The sequence below is a fragment of the Ascaphus truei genome, chromosome 2 (genome assembly GCF_040206685.1).
Source record: "Ascaphus truei isolate aAscTru1 chromosome 2, aAscTru1.hap1, whole genome shotgun sequence".
NCBI lineage: Eukaryota > Metazoa > Chordata > Amphibia > Anura > Ascaphidae > Ascaphus > Ascaphus truei.
In genome coordinates, this window is record NC_134484.1 from 429,228,041 (window position 1) to 429,252,120 (window position 24,080).

Genomic DNA, 24,080 nt, shown 5'->3' on the forward strand with positions numbered 1-24,080 from the left:
ATTTTTTATTGTTTGTATCTCATGATGTAATAAATGTATCTTTACATTTTTCTAATCTTGGAGAATCTTGGACACACCTTTTACAAACAAACAAACCAACACACACACACACACACACACACACCTATGTATAGATCTATATGTATAGATATAGATATACTGTAGACACACACGTACATGTATGATTGTGTGTGTGTGTGTGTGTGTGTGTATATATATAGATAGATATCTATCTATCTCAATCTACATCAATCTATCTATACATACACACACGTATGTATTTCTTTAGGTGTGATATCAATTTCAGTAACTGAACTTCATTTCTCGGGGCAAGATGTCCTTATTCTAAGACTGACAGAGGACTTCCCTTTAATATGCACTTCTTCCATTAAACAATATAATAAGTTATATAGCCATGCAAGCGCTGCAAAGGTCATGTTGACATGCAATCAGATTGGTACTTCTGTCTTAATCTGCTTTGGCCCAAGTTTCTATGGCAACAGCATAATTTCTTACCTGCATTCTGGTCAGCCATTGCACTGATCTTAGTCTCGTCAGCTACTGTTAAAAGGTAAATGTAATAAGGTTAGCCCAGTTAGTGCCCACATTCCACATGCATCAAACATATTATTGTAACATTAAAGGAGCAACATTGCAGTTCATGCAAACCATTTCCCCACAGAAACTCAACAAAATATTGGCAAATTAAAACCCTTCATGCAGTTTTGTTGGCTGAAAAACCACAGGCAGTTTTGTTATTGGATGTTAGCATCTCCCATCTACAAAGGATTATTTCATGCCACAAGCAGATAGCTTCAGGTAAAAGATACACGAAATAGGATACAGAAATAATTGCCCTGTGTCTTGTCCTTGTAAGATAAAGCTTCAGATTTTGAATGCTCGTCATTAGAATTATAAGTTGTAGAATGTGCCTTACAGTCCTATCATTAGTAGGGATTTCATGTACAGCAACACTCCTTTTAACAAGGTTACCACACCTCCTATTCCTTTCTTATGCATGTGTGTGGTTTTGATCATTACTAGAGTAAATGAGTAATTCAGTATTAGGTGATCTATCTTTTCTTATTTGGACAAACAGCAGATTTGATGCTTTTTCATACGGCTATATGCGTAATCTTCCATCATAAATTACTAAAACGTTACAATGTCAGGATATAAAGCTGTGCAAATGTATTGGCCTTATCCTTTACATAAATAATATCCATGTAAATGCCTGGAGATATTGGGCTGTCAATTCTACAGAGAAAGACAATGTGACAGGCTGAGCCTGCTCCGTACAATGTAAGCCGTGCTCTGGGACAGGGTGTGAATGGGTATAGCTAGAGATTAGAAATGACAGGAAGCAGAGTTAACCAAAATGCTGAAATGCCGAAAAAAAGAACCTTGAAGGAAATGTAGTATTTAAAAGAGCAGAATAAAAGACAGATCAAAAGGTATTGCATGCAAATTTGGCATAAAGCTATAGTTTAATATAAGAGGTAAACAAGCATTAAAATCCCTTCTCACTTGCAGAAAAGGTGCTCGTTTTGCCACTGGGAGAACCCAGACTCTAAGTGGGAACTTCTAATGCCCTCATGCTCCGTGAAAATAAAAATGCTCATATGCAATGTAATTGTTATATGTACTTCCCCCTAACTTACTGCCAAAAGCTTGGGGCAGTCCTGCACTGAGAGACCCGCTACTGGGGGCACATAATCCATGCGGTTTTTTTTGTGGATCAAAACAATGTTACTCTTTCTTTGAATTGTGCACACATTGTATCCACAACCACATTATTCAATATCTTTATTTCAACAGCTACAATTCCAAATTGCGAGACATTTAAATCTTATTATCCCTGTGAAATAATACCCATCGTTCCCTGGCTTGCAAAGTCACATTGCTTTAATAAGTACTCTGGCACAGACAGTCAATTAAACTAACAGCAGTTCAGATTAAATCTAAAAGTAAACATTTTTTCAGCAGTAACGATTCTGATGTCAGAGTTGGCCAGTTCAAGAATATTTTCAGATTTGCTTTGCAATCCATCACCGGCCGCTCTAAAAGTGAAGGTTGCTATACCGTATGTATTCTCAGGGAGAAAAATATACCCGTTACCCAGTGTAGCATCACCCCTCCAGTTACTGGGGGCAGCCACACATTGCAAAGGACGATCTGACAATAAAAGGGTTAAATAAATGCCATGAAATTATGAGGACAACACACGAAAGAGGAAACCTTAAATTTGACGGTTTTTCACTTTACTCAATATAAAAACGTACTTACAGGTGAGACCAGCTCCATATGCAGCAACTATGGAGCGCTATAGATGCATATGTGAGTTGAGGCTCTTTGACCTTACAATTCAGCGGCTAGAAATCACAATGTGAATGTTATCCTGCTAGCAGCAAGATGTACAGATATGTAGGCGTACGACTCGCCTACCACATACAGAACGGGAACTGCCAACAGCAAGTGCCACAATCAAAAGGCAGCGCTAAAAACTGCCACGCAGGTGGCATTGGTACTGTATGCCTTAGCTTCTCTTTGTGAACATGTCTGAGCTTAGGCAGGCATTACATGGACCTTGCATTAATTACCATGGAGTCGGTACTCACAGGATACTTAAACACCCTATCAGCTGCAACAGGAGCCTCGCTCAACGTGGAGAAAAAAAAGGGAGGGTCGTTATTCTTACCAAAATTCAGAATTAGTAGATTTCAATTGTACAAAGTATCATACACATGACCTCGGTCCATAAACTCTCTTATTTTTGTTTTGTACGAACAGAAATATGTTAAAATGACAGTAAGCAGCAACCCTTGTTTTCTGCATCTTGTACTGGAGATACTGTAGGTATAGTCCTGGTTCCTCAGTTTGGTGGTGGTGACTTCTGAATAAGCCCTAGGATCTGCTTATCAGTACAAACAGCAGACGTCACAGGCTCTGCTAATACTCAGAACGCTTGCATCCTTTTTTGCCTGACTAACTGCCAGATGAAAAAATTAAAAAAAAAATCTCATTGCTAAGTGAGAAAAGCAGCCACGAAGCTCTATTATCTATGAACTTGTCATGAAGGATTAATCCATAGCTTAACGTTTCATTTATTTGTGCTGCATATACCAAAAAGAAAGGAAAAAAAGACCTCCCTCCTACCAGTCCTCAGGGAGGTAGCAGCGAGTAAGACCATTTAATAAGACCAGTGAGATACACAAACATGTAATAATATTTCTACTGGGACTGCATACAGACACACACACCTGCTCTATAGAACACTCGCACGTGACAACTGCTAATAGTGGAAGAAAATGTCATGTTGGAGGAATTTTAATTGGAACATGCTTGTGCTTTTAGAAATTATTTTTGTAGTTTCATACCAACTTGTTTCCCTTTTCTATTTAATAAACAATACTTGTGCTTATATAACTGCAGCTAAACTTGGATGCTTTCGCTCTTCCATAAATTAATTTACAGCTTCATATGCTGGCTAAAAAAAAAAATAGACTGATGAATTCAACATTTGGATTGAGATGAACAGTGGGGGGGGGGGGGGGTGGGGGGGAGAAGCACGAATGTCCTGCTGAAATAATGATCGTAAAATCAGTTTCACATTTGGAAGGAAGGAATAAACCACTTTAGTACCTAAATCCATGCTTTTGGATTTTCGTGTTTTAACAAACTCTATTTGACTGGCATCTCCAAATTGCTTTGTGCGTTTTTCTGACATACTTTGGCGTCCAAATCCCTCTCGCTGGAAGGCAAGCGCTGGATCAACATCTGGACTCAGAGTGCTGAGGGGAGGAAAAGACAGAAATACACACGTATCAGGATGAAGCCAGCACTTGAAGAAAGCATGAACCTAACCTACACATGTGCTTGGTACAAAACAATGCCGTCATGGGCATAACCAAGGCTTAACTTCAGCAAAGATACTCCACCTCCCCAACCAGCTCTTTACAATAAGGGCCATTGACCAGATTACACTTCCTTTGCATTTGTAAAAGGAAATGGTGTATCCACTAAGTAACCTACACAGGAAGTTGCAGAGGCCTAGTTGCCTTGCCCAGAAAATACTATTAGTGTTTGGCCGGGGGTAAGACAATTAGACGATAACACTTTGCAAGTTGTAACCCTGCTAAACATATCTTTTTGTGATTTGGAGGAAAGGAGTCCTTCAGAAAGCCGTTTTCAACTTTCTCGTCTGCTTTTCCCACCAGAAAAAAAAAAAAAAAAAAAAAGACACAAACACCAGATAAATACAAAACATTTAAGACAGCACAAAAAAACGATTGCATGACAATATTCTCGGTTCGTTAACCCTTTCGCTGCTGTGTTGAAGACCCCTCTGGAAACAAAAGGTTTAAGCCCGTCAATGCTCGAGGGGGCCTTCAACACACTGCTCAGCAATGTACAGACTCCTACATCTCCGAGGGGTTAATAATACAAAAGCTTACAACGGTGACGGTGAACACAGAGCTGTGCATACAATCTAACTCTTGGTGCATGAGGCAAGAGCGGACAAAGTGACCTGTCCAAGAACACAAGGAGAGCAGACACTGGAAACAAACCGGGCAAAGACACTACAATGGTAGTGTTCATACCACGAAGTCCCTCCTTCAGCTCTTCATCCTCACCATGGTCTTGCTATGATTTCAGTATACAATGCAAATGAAACTAATTTACAGTGAAATTATGTTTTTGCTCCATTTAATACATTGATTTAAAATGTAAGTTGAGCATAAAATACTAATCTGCTATGATCTACACAGAATAAACAATTTAAAATAGTGTCAAAGTCACCTTGTGCAGCTTATCACCGAATAGCTCCATCCCACCAACAGACTCATCCCTCTTACTTCCAATTATTAAAATATTCATCAGATGTCTGCAGATGCACATTTCACACAGACCGATTTGGGAAGAATCTAACCATTCAGTGACCCTGCATATTATTAACATTCCTTTTATTAATCCTCTCTTATTGCACACTTTGTTTTCATAATATGTTCATGAAGGATTAGGGAGATAATGTCAGACTGGACAGCATACATTTTCCTCCGTGATGCAGAACAGCTGCCATTCTTGTTTGGATAACCCCTTTTGTCCGTATTCAAAGCTTCACTTCTCTGCCTTTAAGCAAAGGGTTTGCAAAGTGTGTGCATCTGTTTTATTTGTGCTTCTTTATCTATTAGCAACAGGAAATTAAATGTAATCGGTCTCTTTTACATGTATTTATTTATTTTTTTACGTGCAGAGGTCTAGTAAGCTCTGTTGGCCCTAGAGGTAACCGAATGTTGATATACTAAGCTTTGGGCCAAGAAAAAAAAAATCATGATATGTTTTGTCTTTTTAAGGGCCAGATAAGAGACCTCCATGGTCCATGAATAAGGGATTTTCCTTTCTAGTACAACCCAAAAAAAGTTCCTAAAAACCTGAACCGAAAAATGTTGGTGTCCACAGTAAGTACGTTATGAAGAACCAACATATTCCACAGCGCAGTACAATGCCAATGCCATACAAAAGCATTATATAACATACAAAATATACAACGGGACAAGTGTCACTGAATTAAAACCTTACAATCTACAGTTCCCAATCACAGAACCCACATCAGAGGTCTCTATCTTACAGGGGCAATCCAATGGTGAGAAAAATAGTTTTGCTTTTTTTGTTTTAGTTTTTTTTTTAAAGAAATTCGCTTCACTTCACTAGTTGCTTTTTTTCTGTAAAAAACAAGTTTCTATTTTCTGCGGGTAGACATCATTCTATTATGTGGCTGTCCCGTTAACCCTTTGCGCACCATGAGGCATACTCTACACATCATAAGGCTCAGAACTATACTAAACCTCTGATGTACAGAGAAGGTTGTGCATGCAATGCTTGCTTTCTAGGGGGAGAATCGGAACACGGTCGGAACGCAAGTGGAGTGTCATCGACTTCTGGTCACAACCTAGAGGACCTGCTCACGACCACGTGATGGCTACACCAAGCGCTCATATGGTTGAGTGCCGAAAGACATGGGGCACTCAAAGAGTTAAGGGTGAGAGCTCTAGATTTTGCATAGCACTGTATATCGAGTTGCTCTTTTAAAGGCCATTATGATTTCGTTTAAATAAAGAAGCTTTTCAAAGCCACTGATTCATAAACTGTTGACCAAGATGAGCAAAGCAAAACAAACACGCAGACTTTCCCCGCTCACTGTGTTCTTGGCAGCAGACAGTGGGTAAAAACAGGAATCTGCATCTGAAGCATTATGTGCAGTCAGCGCTTCAATATCTCAGATAACCTTTCATTTTTAATGGGGAAAGTTCACATTCGGCTGAACAATGCAACATGAGATTATGTATTGTGTAGTCTGACGATTTCTTATCTAATAAGGAATAATACATAAATAAAGACACTGGGCTTTTCTAGAAGCGTGGATATTAAACAGTCATCTGTTAGGAAAATGGAAGTACTAATTTCACATATGAATTTTTTTTTCCAAGTCTAAACCTGGTACAGAAGAAATACCCTTAAGCCTGATGTGAGATAACTACAAACCAACTTTGAAACAGCTGACTGGAGCATTATGAGTAAACGGGAACTGCCTCAGTTATCTCAACACAATCTTGCTGATGTATTCAAAACAAACCCAGGAGGAGGACCAAAAGAAGAACCCATGTATAATGATTCACACTGCTTGTGTTAATTATCGCTCCAGCCTTAGGAGGTGGTTCCATAGAGAGGTTTATTTTGCTTATTGATGTACATAATTACTAGACTTGCAAATTAATGCATAATTCCCCTATTACACCGGGAGGATTGTAGGCTTTAGACTGTTTAATACTTTTCAAATGTTCATATTGAAGATGATATATTTGCATTTTCTTATTTGAAAACTAAAGATGAACCTATGGAAATAAATGCTCTTTTATATTTTGCATGTACTGGTGATGTAGACTGACATTTTTAGTGACCCCATTGCTTTGTAGACCTTTAACAAGCAGTTGAAATATGCAAAAGTCTGGGGGGTGGGGGGAAGAACGGTCACTTTAACCCTTTTACCGCCATGCTAGATTTGTTTCAGACAGCAAGTTTGTGAAATGGTTAAAATAACCAACACTGTTTTGCATCTTTTCCTACGGTAAAGTAGCATTAGCATTCACATCATCATAGTTTTATCTAAATCACACAACATACCTCAATACATTATTCATGTCACAGTATTTTGTTTTAACAAATAAAACTGCTCAAGGTGGAGGATGTCATTGAACTGTACTGTAATCTTTAACGATAACTCCTCTCCATTGTCATATGGCAATTTATCCCCTCCCAGTATTATTCCACCGCAAACTAGAAGAATGACACACGGCTGATTAAAACGACGTCTGTATCAGATCACTCACATTTCACTGAGAATGATTTGTGAAAACACTGAACTGTCCAAGTCAGCATATCATTGAAATGGCAATAATCAGCCTATCTGAATGGCCACTTTGTTCCCAAATAGGATTAGTGGTATAGTGTCAGGCAGGACTCCTATCTTACCTCTCTGTAGACTCGCTAGGTACGGTTTTAGACCAAGCACCAGCAGCATTAGTTATGCATCCTACATCATCATGCGAGCTGGAAGACGATTGGTCAGAGAGATGGGGAGGCAGCACTGGAGCTCTGTCATCTTCAATGATCACAGTGTCATCTTGAGGCATGTTCACTGTTGGAGAAAAGTGATATTTACCTGCAGAAAACAGCGACAGCCTTAAGTAATGGGCAGAAACCTGCATGAAGCACTTAACAGACTGCACGGATCATTCTCATAGAAGAAAACTAGTATCACCATTTTACCTCCTGCTTTTCCAATATTATTGTGCTCTTTCTCCAGCCTGTAGTGAAATCATTTAGTTCATTAACACATTGCTTACCATTTGAAACGTTTTTGTTTTTTTAAAGATCTGTTTAAAATGCAAATTAATTTATAAAGGAAAATGTAGGCTACTTAGGATCTCATACAAACCGAGGAAAGAAAGCAGCATTTCCAAACAAAATAGGTAATTATTTAGAAATTAACCTCTGTAAAAAAAAATATTGTACATCCATATTCTCCAAGAACAGCAATCTATTAAACAAATTGCATTAACTTAAGCAATCAACACAAACTAAGTAAAATGAAGCAAAACAGACCTTCTCCCTAAGTGGGCCAATACTCCTATCTCCTATTCTCTCTCTGCGTACCCCCAACCCAGGAATATAAATGCATACCATGTCCAGTTGAATTGAAGCAGAGACCTCTCAGCTCATCTCTATTTCTGGGGTAGAACCAGGTTGTGTCTGCTTGGTCTCTTTTGAAAACAATAACTGTCCCTAGTATATCTCCGTTTTTGCCCCAAATCAGTTTGGTGAATTCTCCTCTCCTATTCTTTCCGTAAAATCTGTCTACGTCAATCATATCTACGTTACATTTTAAACCCCCTTACCCTTTCATCCCAAGACAATATACTTGTACCAACATTAATAAAGCAGACTGGGGGAACAATCTGAAAGTAGTTATTCAAAGGTTATATAAAGCAGGCGAAACGGCAGTAAACTATTATTAATTGATATGGATATTGAGACACAAGAGAGATTAGTGGCCCTCATGGGTTATAATAAAATTAAAACTCGGCTCTGTGCTTAGAAGGAAAAAATAGCAGTGGCAGAGATGTTCATTCTCACGCAATACGGATTAGCATTATCCCAGTGCAAACAGTCACTTGGCAATTGAACTATCCTTATTACTTCCTGATTTCTCTTACGTCTTTTCTCCCCATTGGTGCAAAACTGCAAATACTACAGAATGAAAGTATCCCAATGTGTTTATCTTGCCACCAAATAAATATTGCTAGGCATCACCAACAGAGGAGAATCTATAGAAAGACAGGGTTAAAAAAAAAGATGGGGTTAGAAAGCTATATATTGCTAAATTAATAATCCCCACTTTTATGGCATTAAAATATTTATATTATACAAAAATGTGCAACGGTAAGAACCATACTGTTGTGTGTTTGTTTTTTAAACGATATTCATATAGACCAGGGGTGCGCAAACTTTTTTGTTTGCGCCCCCCTGCCTGCTCCCCTTACCCCTGCTAGTGCCATCCCTGCTAGTGCCATCCCCGCTAGTGCCGCCCCCGCCATACCCTTCCTCCGGCGTTTTCTGATGCCACGTCGCCAGAAGCCAAAGGAGACCAGGTAAGGGACTTACAGAAGCCTTGCGCGCTCCCCTGGCATGTAATATTAATTTGGTGACAAGATCTGGGGGGAAAGAATAGGCAATAGAGAAATAGTTTGTTTTGCAAAAGCCAGTAGGCTACCCTGTGCAAATCCTCTTAAATAAACAAGACCTGGTTTGCTTTTTGTTTGCCTTTTAGGTGCTTTTTCATGTTTTCTTTTTCTAACACAACACATCATTGCAAAATGAAGTCCAGCTGGCCAGATATGGACCAGTACAGTTTTCTGACTGACGAGCAGTTAATTTTGACAACAAAAATATGCTTAAAACCTGAAATTCTATGTACTCTCTCCATGCCTAATCCCATTTGTCATGTATGGTACGTGGCGAAATAGAAAAGGCAATTTACGGGAACTAAAATAAATTATTTTTCTTAATTACAATTTTAATGAGATCATTTGAAACATTAGAATTTAGCTGATCTAATGCCTCTGCTTAAGTCTTTATATTAGGAGGAAGAAAAAAAAATAAGTTGGCAATAAAAAATAAATAAATAAAAAAGTGTTTTTAATGTCAGGAGTCTTTTTAATCAAACAGATCATTGTTTTTTAAATTTGAAAATCATTACAAACTAATCCCATGATGAGCTACTCGGTAAATCCAACTTCTCCTGTGGCAAGACAAGTCTTTATTAACTGGGTCTGTTAAGGGAAAAGTGAATTGCTGCAGAGCAAGTGCTAATAACCTCATTGGCCACAGGGGACTATGCAGACAGTATGGGGCTGAATCCCAAACAAAGGATGCAGAAAATTACCTACATGGTTTTTAGAGCTAATGCACTGAAAAATAGAAACCCAAGCAACTGAAGGATGGCACTCAAATGACCTATTCAAGCAGTGTTGAATTTACACATCTTTTATTACTTCTGTAGATTCTTGCCCGTTTCCGGAAGATGGAACTGGGAATGAAATAAATATATGTATATATAGTTCACTCTGTAGAAAATAAGGACTGAATTTGAGTGTAGACACGAACTAAAGACTGGACAAGCACTACAAAACAGAGCGAGAGAATTGGATGCATTCAGTCAGAAGTAAAAAGGTTTATTCAGCGTTATTAACCCATATTGCTGATGTTTCGGCCGCAAATGGTTCTTTATAAAAGTGGATTTGTGGCCTAAACAATGTCACAGTGATTTAATAAGACTGAAGAAATGTTTTGTTCCTCTCCGCTTTGATCGGGGTACGGCTATTCTTTGTGCACTACAAACGTGTGGAATTGGATCACTACTGAATTAGATGATGGATTCCTCATGCATTCTATAGATAAAGCAACATACAGAAGTATCAAATCTACGTGCAAAGTGACGCCCAAAATGTTAATTTCTCTTCTATTTTCTCAGGATGTTGGCGACCAGGAAAAAAACCTGGTCCGACAGATTTCTGCTCTACAAACAAATAATGGGTAAATGTTTTATCAAGTCAAGGGACAGTAAACAGGTGTCTGAAATAAATGTGTATATGTATTATCACATAAAATTACAGAATTGTTTAATCTGTCACTATTATTATTTTGAGTTACATTTTTCGTCAAGTGGACCCTATCTATTACCAGACCTATTGTTTTCTCGATCTCTTGAAGTTGAAAAAGATGTACAGTATTATATTCAAACACCAACCGCCCATTATTAACTAGTCCATGTAATTTCTCCCATCACCTGTATGACTGGAAAGACACATTTTGACAATTAAATTCAGACTTCTTATCTTCAATATTTGCTCCATTTAGGTCATTACATTTTTCCTTTAAACATCGGTTGCTGGATGTTTTCTATGGCTTGTCACTGTTGTAAATAATACATTAATCACTCTTCACTGAACAGCAAAAAGGACAAAAACAAGACATGATTAGTGGAGTCTATTTGACTCACCCATTATCCTACTAAATGTAACATTCTTTGCGGGCGATTCGTCAAACCCCTCAATTCCGCTGTATAGCGAGTGGGAAATTCTTCGTTCCCTGTCATCCAGCATTGTCTCAATGGGTAATTCAGGCCCACAGGGGCTCCCAGGTGACTCCAACTGTAGAATCAGAAAAGAAGGGATATCAGTGCCGAAGGTCTATTTAACAGCATGGGGGAACTATAACAACATGCCTAAGGCCTGCACCCGGCTGGGTACCAAATGAGCTAGAACTTTTCACCCTGTACCAAAATAATTTGCAGTGACAGCTCTGCTTAATGGACAACTTTCTAGGCCACTTTGTACTACACCTCCTGTGGTGCCTGTCATATTTCAACCCCCTTAAGCAAGAAGCACAGAGACCGTTTCTCCTCGTATTAGAGAACACTTGCTTACATACTTTATGTTCTCTTAACTCTTTCAAGTGCTGTAAAGGTTGATCAGCTAGGACATGCAACGAATGATTAAACAACAATGAAACATTCATTCAGGTGCTTTCATATACTGTTCTAATCAAACATAAGGTTATATGGGATATAGCATGACAATTATTGAACAAATAATGATAAACACATCCAATTTTAGGATATTATCCCATGTGTGTAACCATTTGCAAGCATTACAAGTCACAATATGACAGGAAGATGTAGTCAAGAGCTGCTCCTCCTTGCATATTCTATTGAGATAAATCACAACATAAGGCTACAAGCTTTCACAGAATGGTTTTTGTAATCACAAAAGATGGGAAGAGGCAGAGGCGGGAAAAGCAAGGTTTGTGTCTTGTTTTCAATTGTAAATAATCAAATCTGCATCAGATATTACTTAAGCAGAACTGTCACCTACAGAAGTGAGACCATACAATTGTAGCTCGCTGTGTAACTGCTTTTGCTTGCAAGACTACAGCTGTCAAAGCCCATCAAATATTCAAACTGGAAATGGCCCCATTAAAAAAAAAAACTCCTACTCCACTGCAAATACTTCTGTCAAAAAATGGCCATGTAAAGTCTGATCACAATTTTTACACATCAATGTTATTTTCATATCCCACAAGGGTTAGCAGCTGTCTGTCGGGATGAATTGTTCTTAGCACAAAATATGCTAATGGAAATAGAAATGTGTTAGTCTACCCAAGCCGCATGCAGAAAGGATATCACCCAATATAGCAGCACGTGTCCTTTCCTTAAAATCACTTTCTATTCACCAAGTATTTATTGCATTAGTTCACCTAAAAATTCACCTGCTTTTCTTTGATCACAGTGTACTTTGTTCTTTAATTGGTTCTGTCATTCCTTTTTCTTATTCATGTTTTTATTGACAGCCCTCACAGTTATAGCAGACGCACGCACGCACGCACGCACACCTCTCCCCCCAAAGATTACAGAGATAAAATGTAAAAACTTGGGGGGATGTAAATTGGATAATTTCACAGGTAAGTATTTCGGGTACCAGGGGTCCCCAAAGCTGAAAATAGAGAGGTTCAGAGCCAGAGGACCCACAGTAAAAAGACAAAAAGGGGAATAAAAAAAAACAACTAAGCAGAGGGGTTTGCTGCTTTAAGGTACATTATATATCACAACTTGTGTAGCTAGGTGAGGATCACATTCTATCAGATCGTCCACACATTTCTAAGCTACCAAAGCGAGGGTTTTTTTTTTAATCCATGGGTTATATTAACCTTAAGGTCTTCTACGATTTTACTTTAGACTTTCCTATTTATTATGCATCAACAAACAATAGCACATTTTATATATATAAAAAAAAAAAAACATAGTAAGGCAAAAGTAAATCACTTCTATAACCAAATCTTGTACCAGAATATCAGCGAGGTAGTATTAAAACAACAAAACGAAAATAAAGAAAAAAGAGGTTCCTTTTTAATAAAGATCAAGATCCTTGAGGTTCAGAATTATCTGTTGCTAGAAAAACTCGTCTTGGGTGACGGATATAAATGAACATTTCACAGATGTTCCTCATGTCGTCTCAGTTAAGAAAGTTTTTAATCACCAACAGGATATAGCTGATCTCGGTACCTTCTACTACCAACACTTTAAATTTGGCAAGGTGCGTGAACGAGGGTTGAGGCCTCTGTCTCAACTGAACAAGTATGAATACATTTCTCTTTTTAAAAAGATCAAAAGCAATCAAGGTGCAGCTTCACTCCCCCTTTTTGTTTATATAGGTCCTTGGGTATACGGGTGCTGATCAGAGGAGGGAGTAGGGCTCGCTGCTCCAAAATCCACACAGAACGACAAAAGAATCTTCTCCGCACTCATTTAAATCACTGATTCGGTCTCGGACGAAGGGAAACCCTGAAACTTTGTGCAGTCTGTTTCATGTTCTGTTTTTGGCTACGCTATAATAAGTGTGGATAAAGATTACCAGAGACTGAATCGGTGGAGGGGAAGATTCTTTGTCTTTTTAAAAAGTTTTAACCCTAATGGGTATAACTATTATTAATAGTACCTGCCTCTTCCAGAACCTACATAATGCTATTTGGTATTTTTGTATTATCACCTATCTTTAAGTGACTCCATTTACCCTTATATTATATATCGTTCAAATAAATAAAGAAAAGTTTTGTAATTATTTCTTCCATGTTCAGGGGTATTCAGTCATACCTGCCTTTACCAGACTGAGTGCTAGTCACATTCTACTATTCAGGCATCTAGTGAATGCACATATGTTAACTGGGGCTTCTAGTTTCCCACCTTCTTTTGGAGAGAAACATTTCTCCCTTTTTTCTTTTAAAAAGATCAGTAGAGAAGTCTTGCGAAACGAATAGCTTTCGATCCATGCAAATAAGCCTATAACAAGGAAATGCTGCTCTATCCGGACAAATCCACTTCTTATGGGGTCTGGTTTTGGACCATGACCCCTTTACTTCTGGTCCAGTCTTGCACATTTGCTCCATCAGTAATGGGCGCAAACTTCTTTGTAAGACTATCCTTTTACCGATGAGCTGCTCAGATTTGGACAAAATACAGATTCGAAGATGTCAGTATATTGAAAGTGGTTTGGACTAGGTCTTGTTTCAACACCTGCTCAATATTTCATCTAAGCTCAGCAAGCCATGTCTTGTTAAAGCGGTAGGTAAGGTTTGAATCTCAGTATGCGAATGTCATTGTACTTACTGGTTTTGACTGGTGTCGGACAAAACGTTCTGTAAATGATAAAGTGCAGTCTTGAAGATAAGAGGGCCTAATTTTCTCCAAATCAGTTTGGCAATAGATCCAGATAGACTGGTTCCCATCCAACTCTCCCACAAATAAAGCATTAATTTGTACTTGAATCTCCCTTCCTTTACAGAATTCTCAGGAGTCATGTTTCAGATGACAGGCGGCCAGCAGACACAGAATATTCTCTGGGTACTACTCTTGGCAGGCTGTATCTGAAATCTTATTAATCTAGAAGGTAAACAGAAAAACATTAAATGATAATCAATGGTAAGTGTTTGAATGCGTTAAGAGTAATGTGTTGGACACTTCCAGGCTTAAAGCTTTTCAGCAGCAGAGAACGAAGATTGCAAGTGTACTTTGATGGGCTGTACCTTTAAAATCGTACCGCCATATTGGGCTAATAAAATCCACATGGCTACAAGTTACATCGCACCTTCCCCAGAGAGGTTCCTCCCCCATTTGCAGTTTATAAGGCCACGCTTATAGTGCCAGCGACGTGACCGATGATGTCACCCGTCGCCGTTGCAAAAGTTATATTTTAAGTTTAGGCGATGTTGCTGGCTACAAGGCAAGTGACGTCACAAACGGGGGAGGGCAGAGGCACGGAGAAGCTCCTAATTGGCCGCAAAGGGGAGACCGTCGCTAAAAAAAATGAAATATCAGTGACTAACAGATTTTTGGTAGCACTGTCGCTCCGTCGCTGTCGTGTGCACTATAAGCGCCGATGACGACGACAATGCATTTGTTTTGACGCGACGGTCGCGTCGCTGGCACTATAAGCGCAGCCTAATCGGGCAGAAATCGCAGCTGGAAATAACCAAACCGAATGTTCAAAACAAAAGCACATAGACTGGAGCAGTTTTTCTGCACTAAGTGGCTAAGTCTGTAGATGAAACTATGCGGCACCTTCATTTCCGTCAGAGTTGTGTCGGTCAGGGAAAGAATTTGGTAGGTCACAATTTATTAATAGGTTATTGAACCAGAGGCGGAGGTCTGCATCCAACAGTACGGATCACAAAAGAGAGCTCTTCAATTGACTTACACACATGCAGTGGAATAACAGAAGCCAAGTAGAGAGCATCAATGTTAAGCGGCCATCTTGATGGCACAACTCCTGGAAGTCCTTTCTAGGACATTTAGTCGTGGCCAAAGCTCCGCCGGTGCTCGGCTGCCAGGACATTTCGCCGCTCCGATCCCCACTCAGATGTCCTGTGTGTCCACCGCTTCACCTTTAAATGCCCCGCAGCACATCGGAGCGGGACAGGACATCTGAGTGGGGATCGGAGCAGAGATCGGAATTGGAGCGGCGACATGTCAAGTGGCGAGGTGTCCTGGCTGCGAGTTATTCAGCGCCGGAAGTTTGGTCGCAGCTGTAAACTTTTTATTCTGCTAGAAGTCTTCCTCTGTAATACCCTTAAAAGTGCTACCACTCAATGTTCCCTTTATAGCCAGTATGTTGAATAAGACATAGGAACAGAAAATACTGTAAAACAATATTCAGTTATCTCTTTAATTTCTCCTCAGAAAGCATATTACGTGCTTTCAATCAAAATCCTTGAGAGAAACGATAGTCACTTGTTTCTTTTCTACCCCCATAAATCTTAATATTAAAAGCACTAAAGCAGATCTATTTGGAAGGCAAAACCACGAAAAAATGGTAAGCGTAAGTTAACAGTGAGCACATCGTCAGTGTCAATTTTGTGTATTATCTAATATTTTGTTTGCCTAAATGGCGCTTTACAAACTAATTTAACAGAAGTGCAGATTTGGGTCTATGAAATACATTTTCTGATCACCAATCATTGCAGCAATGCTGCACAATAGTTATGTTTACAGAAAATGCCCAACAAGCAGCCTAATTACCATAGAATAACACCAGTAGGCAGAACCAAACTTTAAGCAGCTTCAAATAACTTGCAACTGTGCCGGTTTTCATAATGTAATTGATAATGAAGAAGGCAAATGGGGATATGAAGCACAAACGTACAGGTGATGGAAGGAAACATGTTGATAAACACTGCAATTAAAATACTTCTAAACTAATTCCTAATTTAAATGAAAAAATTCAGACTATCGGAGGTAGTAATAAAAAACCAGGTTCGGGGAAATCATAAGTATTTCACAAGCCCTCCTCCTACTAATGCTATGTCCAGCGCAGGAAAGTGGTTCGAAATGGCACCAATTAGGGTAATAAAACAAAGCTGGAAAAGGAAAGTTACTCTACAAATTTCCAGTGTGCTTGTAAAGCCAGGATATAATATTCTTATGGATTAAGGTCTCTAGGATCAATTACCCAAGCAGAGAGAGGGATGTAAACAGTTAATATGCTTCTGTCGTTAAATGCCACCTTGCTTTTTTAGGTATGTAGTTTAGTGACATTCTGCCACCTGGGAAATGGGCATAAGAGACTTTCAAAATCTTAAATCTGCACACATTGTCAGTGACTAATTCTCATTAAGCTACAACAGCAACAGCAACAGCAAGCTACACAGGATGTTGACCTAGGGTAGGTGGGTATTGTGAAATAGAATGTATATTGATCCTGTATCTATGACACTTGATAGCAAGCAGTGGCTCTACATAATGTGACAGGCATTTAGTTGGGCTAACCAAGGGGTATGTAGCACAAAATCTAGAAATTGCACTTTCCCATTTTACATGATGAACAATGAGAGGCTTTCTAAGTGCATCACTCTGGTAGTTAGACAAATACCAATAACTTTGGGAACCTAGTTATCAAACCTCTCCTCGGGTCCTGAGGCAGGTCATGTATTTTGGGCCAAACCAATACCCCATCAACTGGCAAAGTAGGTACATTCACCTCTGTGCAAATACACATATCCGTATAATCTGGGGTTGCCGTCAGTACCTGTAGAGAGGTTTGAGAACCACCATTTAACTGAATCTGAAGAAGTTTCTCCCAATCGCTCAGGCTGCGATTATAGTGCCGGCGACAGCGACGTCGCGGCAAAACAAATTCATTGCCGCCGTTGCGTGCGCTTATAGTAAGCACGACGGATTGGTCGCGATCGCTGGAAGTCATCTCTATATGATTTTCCAGCAACCGTTTTGTCGCCGTCACTATAAGCGTAGCCTTAGGCTGCAGCCCCGCTGCCTGCGCTGCGCACGCGCCTGCGAGGCAGGCGGCGCGTGCAGCCGAGTCCCCCCCCCCCTGCAGAGAACTGCAAGGGGGGGGAGTGACGGGGGGCGAGGCCGTGACATCACCCGGCAGGTTCGCCCTCATTGGCTGAACTGCCGGGGGCATGGAGTAGCGCTCCGTTGCGACTCCTGCTCTCAATTTTTCTTGAGGAGGAGTTTGACGCAGCGCGGCGCCCCCCCTCGCAGCGAGCCCTGCCCCATTGTGGGGTGGATCTTGTCCCTGCAGCGTCCGCCACAGCGGGCGCTGCAGTAGTCAGTGGGGACCTGCCTTATGAGGTCTAAAAAAAGGGAGATCGGAAGAGAAATGTTAAAAAAAAAACAAAAAACAATTTCAACACCCTTCCAATTAATATTATATTCATTTAAGAAGCTAGTACAAAGTAGGATATTTTTATAAACTAAAAACAGAGTAAATAAACCTGTATTTATTTTTCACAATCTCTGAAGAGCAGAAGCCAGAAGATGTTTTTTCTGTGGAATTGCCACAGAGAAAAAGTGAGAGGGCAGTAAATATTAAATATATTCCCTGCTGCTAAATTACACCGTGTCCCACTATGCAATATATTCCATTCTTACAGCTCTTTGCCACACAGGGCAGATTTTACCATTGTGACAAATGTAGAACTGATTATTTTTAAACCTTTGCAAGCAGAGCAAATTTTCAGCAGCGTGGTACAAATAACTCCATAAATTAGTCCTTTCTGTTTTACTTTAAAAAAATAATAATAAAAAGTTAACATTAGTCAAGTACATTGAATAACCAGCCTAACGTACTGGTCTGTAACATAACCAAGTACCCAAACATTTCAGTACCAGACCACCACTAAGGAAAATGAATGCATCGATATTTATGTATTTATAAATGTTAAGAATGGTATAATAAATAACTGCAAAAAGTTTTTATTAACCGTTTCAGCTTTGGAGGACACTGCAATGAATTGTGCCCTCAATTGGTGCATGGTTCCAAAATAAATATATTTTAAAAAGCTACAAAGTGCCCTTAACAAGACACTTAACAACGATGGCTTTAAAATCAACCAAATGCACTAACATCATCTGACATTTGGGGCCTGGCTAGATGCCAGAAACATAAATAGGGAGGGATTGAAAAAACCACTGCATTCCAGACATATGAGGCCACAAGCATAGGAGGTCACAGAGTGGAACACAGGATTCCCGTTCCAAGACTCCGTCTGCTTAAAACAAATGAGATATTTAATGAAGCACTGAATGGTAGTCTTATCTTTCCCCGTTTGATAAGCACGGGGGAGATTTACTGCAATAAAGGGTCAACACAATTACAATTGGAAGCACGTCAAGCTGCAGGAGAACAATAAACTTGCAGTGCCAGTGAATTAGACTCAATAAGGTTTAAATTGCAAAATAAGGATTTGTTTTATTAGTTTTTACATAAAATGCAGATTAGGAGTGACAGCTTCACTAAAACATGAATTAATCACTGCTCAAAGCCGCTGGAGGCAGAAAGCACAAACATAATAATAATGTGAAATTAAGAGTTTGAGAAGGTATACAAGGAAAGAAATCAGAACTAAATGTGACCTTATATAGCGTGGCAAGAGAATAATAGTAACCGTATTAGGTCCTTTTTGGAGGCAAACAGGAAAAAGAGTGCACACACAAAATAAAATATAGTATGTAGTACGATTTTTTTACACTACAAATACTTCACAGTATACAAACTTTACAGCTCACAGGACCCAATCAAATATAGGAATTCCGGTTCATCATCTTGCACTTCCAGTTACAACCAATAAAAAAACATGGGAATGCATCATTTGCTGCTATTCAGTTCCACTTGGTGCACGATCAGCCACAAGAAAAATCAAGAGATGAACTGCAAAATACTAATTTAACAAAATACTAACTTATTAATAACATGGATAAAGAACGGTAAGTGGATACCACCTATGCGTTTCACGCATCCGCGCATTATCGAGGTGTACAGATATGTTAAAAACCAGCACATATAAAGCCTCCATGTTGATGTCACGCAACTGCACCGAGCAACATCCGCTGCACCTCCGCCCAACGATCATCGTCATCACAGATGGATATCCAACATTGTCAAAACATATAGCTTTATTAACCAAAACAATCGAACTTAGAGCACAATGTGCGGTCAATGGCTAAAAGACAAATCAAGTTACAAACAATACTTCCTAGATGCATATTTCTCCCTTTATGTGCATCTGAAAACTTCACCTTGCTAACCCCTCAGGCAAACCAGATTAAATCCATTAAATAGCAACACTGGGATATCTTGTCGCTTGATCCAGCTTTAACGCTCTATGTTGCTTCGGATCCTAAACTTGTGTTTAGGATGGCTAAGATCATTGCGAATTACAGATCAACGAGTTGATTCAGTTCACAGTGCAAATTAACTCGCTTAAAGGCTCCTACACATTCCATCATTGTAAAATATGTCCACAGATGAGATCTTAATAGAGTTTCAGATCCACTAGAATCGAGAGAAATTAAAGGCTTACTTCCTTTATTAATTATAACACCACATTTATTTGTTTACATGTGGCCGTGGGAAACAGTATGTGGGACACTCCACGAGACTAACAGGATCATGGAACAAGTATGTTTGATTAATAGGTTCGGTCTCAAAACATTTCACAGCCTGCAACAAGGGTAATGTACTGTAGATCATTTCCACTTTATAGGGATTGTATATATCCCTCCGTCGCCTAGAGGGGGTGATAGAAATAATGCATTAGATCGTCAGGAGGTTTACTGGATGTATACCTTAAAAACGAGGATTCCACTTGGTCTGAATACAGACTGGGATCTGAGTCACGTTTTATGACATCGTTCATTTTTCATGATCCTATTATTTATTTATTTATTTATAAAATATTTCACCAGGAAGTAATACACTGAGCGTTACCTCTCGTTTTCAAGTATGTCCTGGGCACAGAGTAAAACAAATAATACATGGTTACAAGTAAAGTTACATAAATGAACAAGGTATACATTATATACAAGACATTGCGTACACAGATAAAGAAAATATATATTATGAGCGTATGAAACAGTTATTAGGATGGTCTATCATTCTGTGTAATCAAGGATGGATCCAGTGGGTTCCACCCATAAAAAAAAATCCCTTTTGTGAACCCCAATAATCTATGTTAATGGTTCACTCTGTATACATTTTGTATAGGATGTAAATCTCAAAAAAGAGACCTCAGACATATTTATGGTTATGTATGGTCACATTCACTTATCGTGTTCTGTATCTCTAGTGTCATTATGAAGGGATATACATGTATACAAATATTTTAGAAAAAAAATAGGGTGTTAAAAGGCACTATATTCTGGATATATACCCCCACATGCATACATATATGTATTCTGTCACACGATTCAACGTTTCCCTATATAATGTTTAACTTGTAATTAAATTATACAGCTTGCAGTGAGTTTGCAGAGCCCCAAACATAGACCCGAGGGGTTAACAAGGTGAGGTTTTCAGATGCACATAAACTAGTATTATTTTTAGATTATGTCTTTTAGCCATCGCCCGCACATCGCCCACCAAATTCGACTGTTTTTACGTAAAGCTGTATATGTTTTGATAATGTTGGATATCCATCTGTGACGGCGATGATAGCGGGTGGAGGTGCACGCGGAGGCTGCGCAGTGCTGTTGCGTGACGTCATCAACATGGAGGCTTTATATGTGCTTGTCGCCTGTACACCTTGATGAAGCGCAGATACGCGAAACGCGTAGGTGGTATCCACTTAACTTTGTTCTTTTATCCATGTTATTAATGAATTCTTCTTTTGGCTGATAGGGCACCGCACAACTCCATGTTTTCCTGTTACAGCAAACAACGAATTTTGCACACCAAGGAGCTCCCCAACAACCATACAGAATGGACGGCAAGGACTGGCGAGCAATGTCATTGCTTTTGGACATACTGCACCGTATCGGACTGGCTTACATTGTGGAAGATGTTTATTACGCGGTTATGTCTTGTTTCAAAATATGAAAGTTCTCTGAATTAGAAGCTTTTAGAAAGCGCTATTCTCCGGTAACAAGCCAGATTACCTATTATAAATTACTGATAACTCACGGGAGCCCCTCACATTCATTTCTAAGTACCAAGAGTTGTTTTTAGCGATTTAGTCCATGCCTGATACCTCTGAGCACCATAATCCCTCTGGATTTACTTCCAACAGGTGTCCATTTGTATTTCTTTGTTAACACTGATTGTTAAAGAACATGAAAAGAATGGAAAGAAAATAAACACCAATTTTGCAAAAAAATTCAATAGACACAGAAAACCGGAATATATTGCAAGGCCAGACAAGGTGCAGTAAATGCTGCATTAACCTCCATACATTATTGCAGTTCCTAGTATGTACTTCCCATCACTATAGAAAAAGGGGGACAGTACTGCTCTCGCAAAAGACCTTTGTACACAACGACCTATTTGTATTATACTACCCACCCTATCACTTATCTTGGATTGGCTTTGAAAAGTAGAATTTCTTCTATCATCTGAAAATGTGGTGTTTGTAATCTAAGTGTTAGAGGAATCCACAAGAAACTGGACTACAACATTTTTATTTAATGCACCTTTACCTCTCCACTACTTCTACCGACAACAAAATGACATTTATAGAAAAGACTTAAGTGCATACAAAGCCAGGGGTAGTGGGATCGCCAAGTTTTCTCCCCAAATAATGTCAGCGTATAACCACTGCTCAAGCTTTTGATTTTCAGCAGAATATTATATAGGCCTACAGAAATCAAGCAAGATTAGCCTCAATCTCCAAAAGGTTAACAAGGGGAGAAAAAGAAGAACGCTTTTTAATTTGCACATTTTGTTATGTATGTTTGGAAATAAGGTTATGTATTCACATTGTGTATTGCTCAGCAAACCCACACCACAGAAACCCTACATGCCCTAACCATCTTTGTGAAGCTTTTCATTATTAACCGCTTTACCTGTTTCTGTAACCGCCACACATTCACTGCCTTGGTTTAGAAGGTCAAACCTATTGCCAGTTACTTAGTCACTTAAATGAAAGGGTCAACGCAGCTTACTGTACGGTTATTTCAAAGCAGTTTTGATTCTTTAAGTGTTTAGAATGGAAATGTAAAATACAAAAGCAGGCAATTAAAGCTGCAGTTCAGTCTATATCCTGCATGTGTGTTTTTTTTTAATAAATCAGTTCTGTAGTAAGAAATAATACTTTTAGCATTTTCTGTTTTTAAAAAAACAACTTTGAAAGACCAATTTTCTTGTATTCTATTTTAACAAGCATTTGCTAAGGCACTGCCCCTTCATGTCCTGTCACAAACCCAGGCACACCCCTTTGTCAGCACTGCCCTCCCTCTCTCTAAACGTGCACTAGCATCTGGTCACATGATCTTCCTCATACAGTAGTACATTCAAGGAAGCTGGAGAAAAGGGATCAGCCATGCATAGCAGCTCGGATAGGCGATTTCAAACTTATTACAGTGTTTATTCCATTCATTGCACGTGTATATAATGTAAAATTGTAATAATTCCATTTATAGCAAACGTGTATATGTGAATATTATTTAGATGTATATGTATGTTACTGAAATGTGGAGTGAGTGTGTAGGTAAATACACACAATACACTTCCACTGCATATATATATATATATATATATATATATATATATATATATATATATATATTATATATATTATATATGTATGTATATGTGAAGTTATGTGAGTAAAAAAGTGACAAAAACCCTCCATAGCAAGGCAAATAGCAAATGGAAATATTACTGTATGCTCATTTGTATGTATATATATATTTATATACACACACACTTCAAATACGGATAGTGATTCACGTAAATGATATATATATTCACTTTCTGAGAGTATAAGAGTGACTGTCCTGTTGTTCCTTTTTTTGTATCCATCATTGAATGGTATGCACCCTCTCTTTACGTTTATTTTATACTAGCTGAGAGACCCGGCGTTGCCCGGGATGTAATATTCCCGCTCCTCTCTCTCTCCTCACCCCTCCCCCTCTCTCTGTTTGTCCCCCATTCACATCAATCCAGTTCCCCCCCTCCCTCCTTTACAGCTTCATGCAGTGTGTGTGCATCCGTCATTGTGTGTGCGTCAGTCAGTCAGTGTGTGTGCGCGCGCGTCAGTGAGTCTGACGCAGAAACACAAACACACACACAGACTGACTGACGCACACACACACACAGTCAGTGTGTGCGTGTGTGTGTGCCTCAGTCAGTCAGTCAGTGTGTGTGGGTGTGGGGGTGTGCGCGCGCGTCAGTAAGTGTGTGTGTGTCAGTCAGTGTGTGTGTGTCAGTCAGTGTGTGTCAGTCAGTGTGTGTGTGTGTGTGTGTGCGCGCGTCAGTCAGTGTCAGTGTGTGTCAGTGTGTGTGTGTGTGTGTGTGTGTGTGTGTGTCAGTGTGTGTGTGTCAGTGTGTGTGTCAGTGTGTGTGTGTGTGTGTGTGTGTGTGTGTGTGTGTGTGTGTGTGTGTGTGTGTGTGTGTGTGTGTCAGTGTATGTGTGTGTGTGTCAGTGTGTGTGTGTGTACCATTCATTGTGTGTGT

The 24,080-nt window shown here is 39.3% G+C and overlaps 1 protein-coding gene across 10 annotated transcripts in view; it reads right to left on the bottom strand.

Annotated features, from left to right (window-relative positions):
* The window catches only part of PARD3 (par-3 family cell polarity regulator), a 609,688-nt gene that overhangs the window by 229,923 nt on the left and 355,685 nt on the right, over positions 1 to 24,080 (bottom strand). For 8 of the 10 annotated variants that reach the window (XM_075587743.1, XM_075587738.1, XM_075587737.1 and 5 more), the window contains 4 exons: positions 11,120 to 11,270; positions 7,531 to 7,720; positions 3,643 to 3,791; positions 517 to 561 (listed from right to left, as the gene is read on the bottom strand). In XM_075587743.1, the coding sequence (XP_075443858.1) occupies positions 517 to 561; positions 3,643 to 3,791; positions 7,531 to 7,720; positions 11,120 to 11,270 (535 nt within the window). The remainder of the gene's footprint in view (positions 1 to 516; positions 562 to 3,642; positions 3,792 to 7,530; positions 7,721 to 11,119; positions 11,271 to 24,080) is intronic. The other 2 variants (XM_075587739.1, XM_075587740.1) reach the window with 2 other exon arrangements.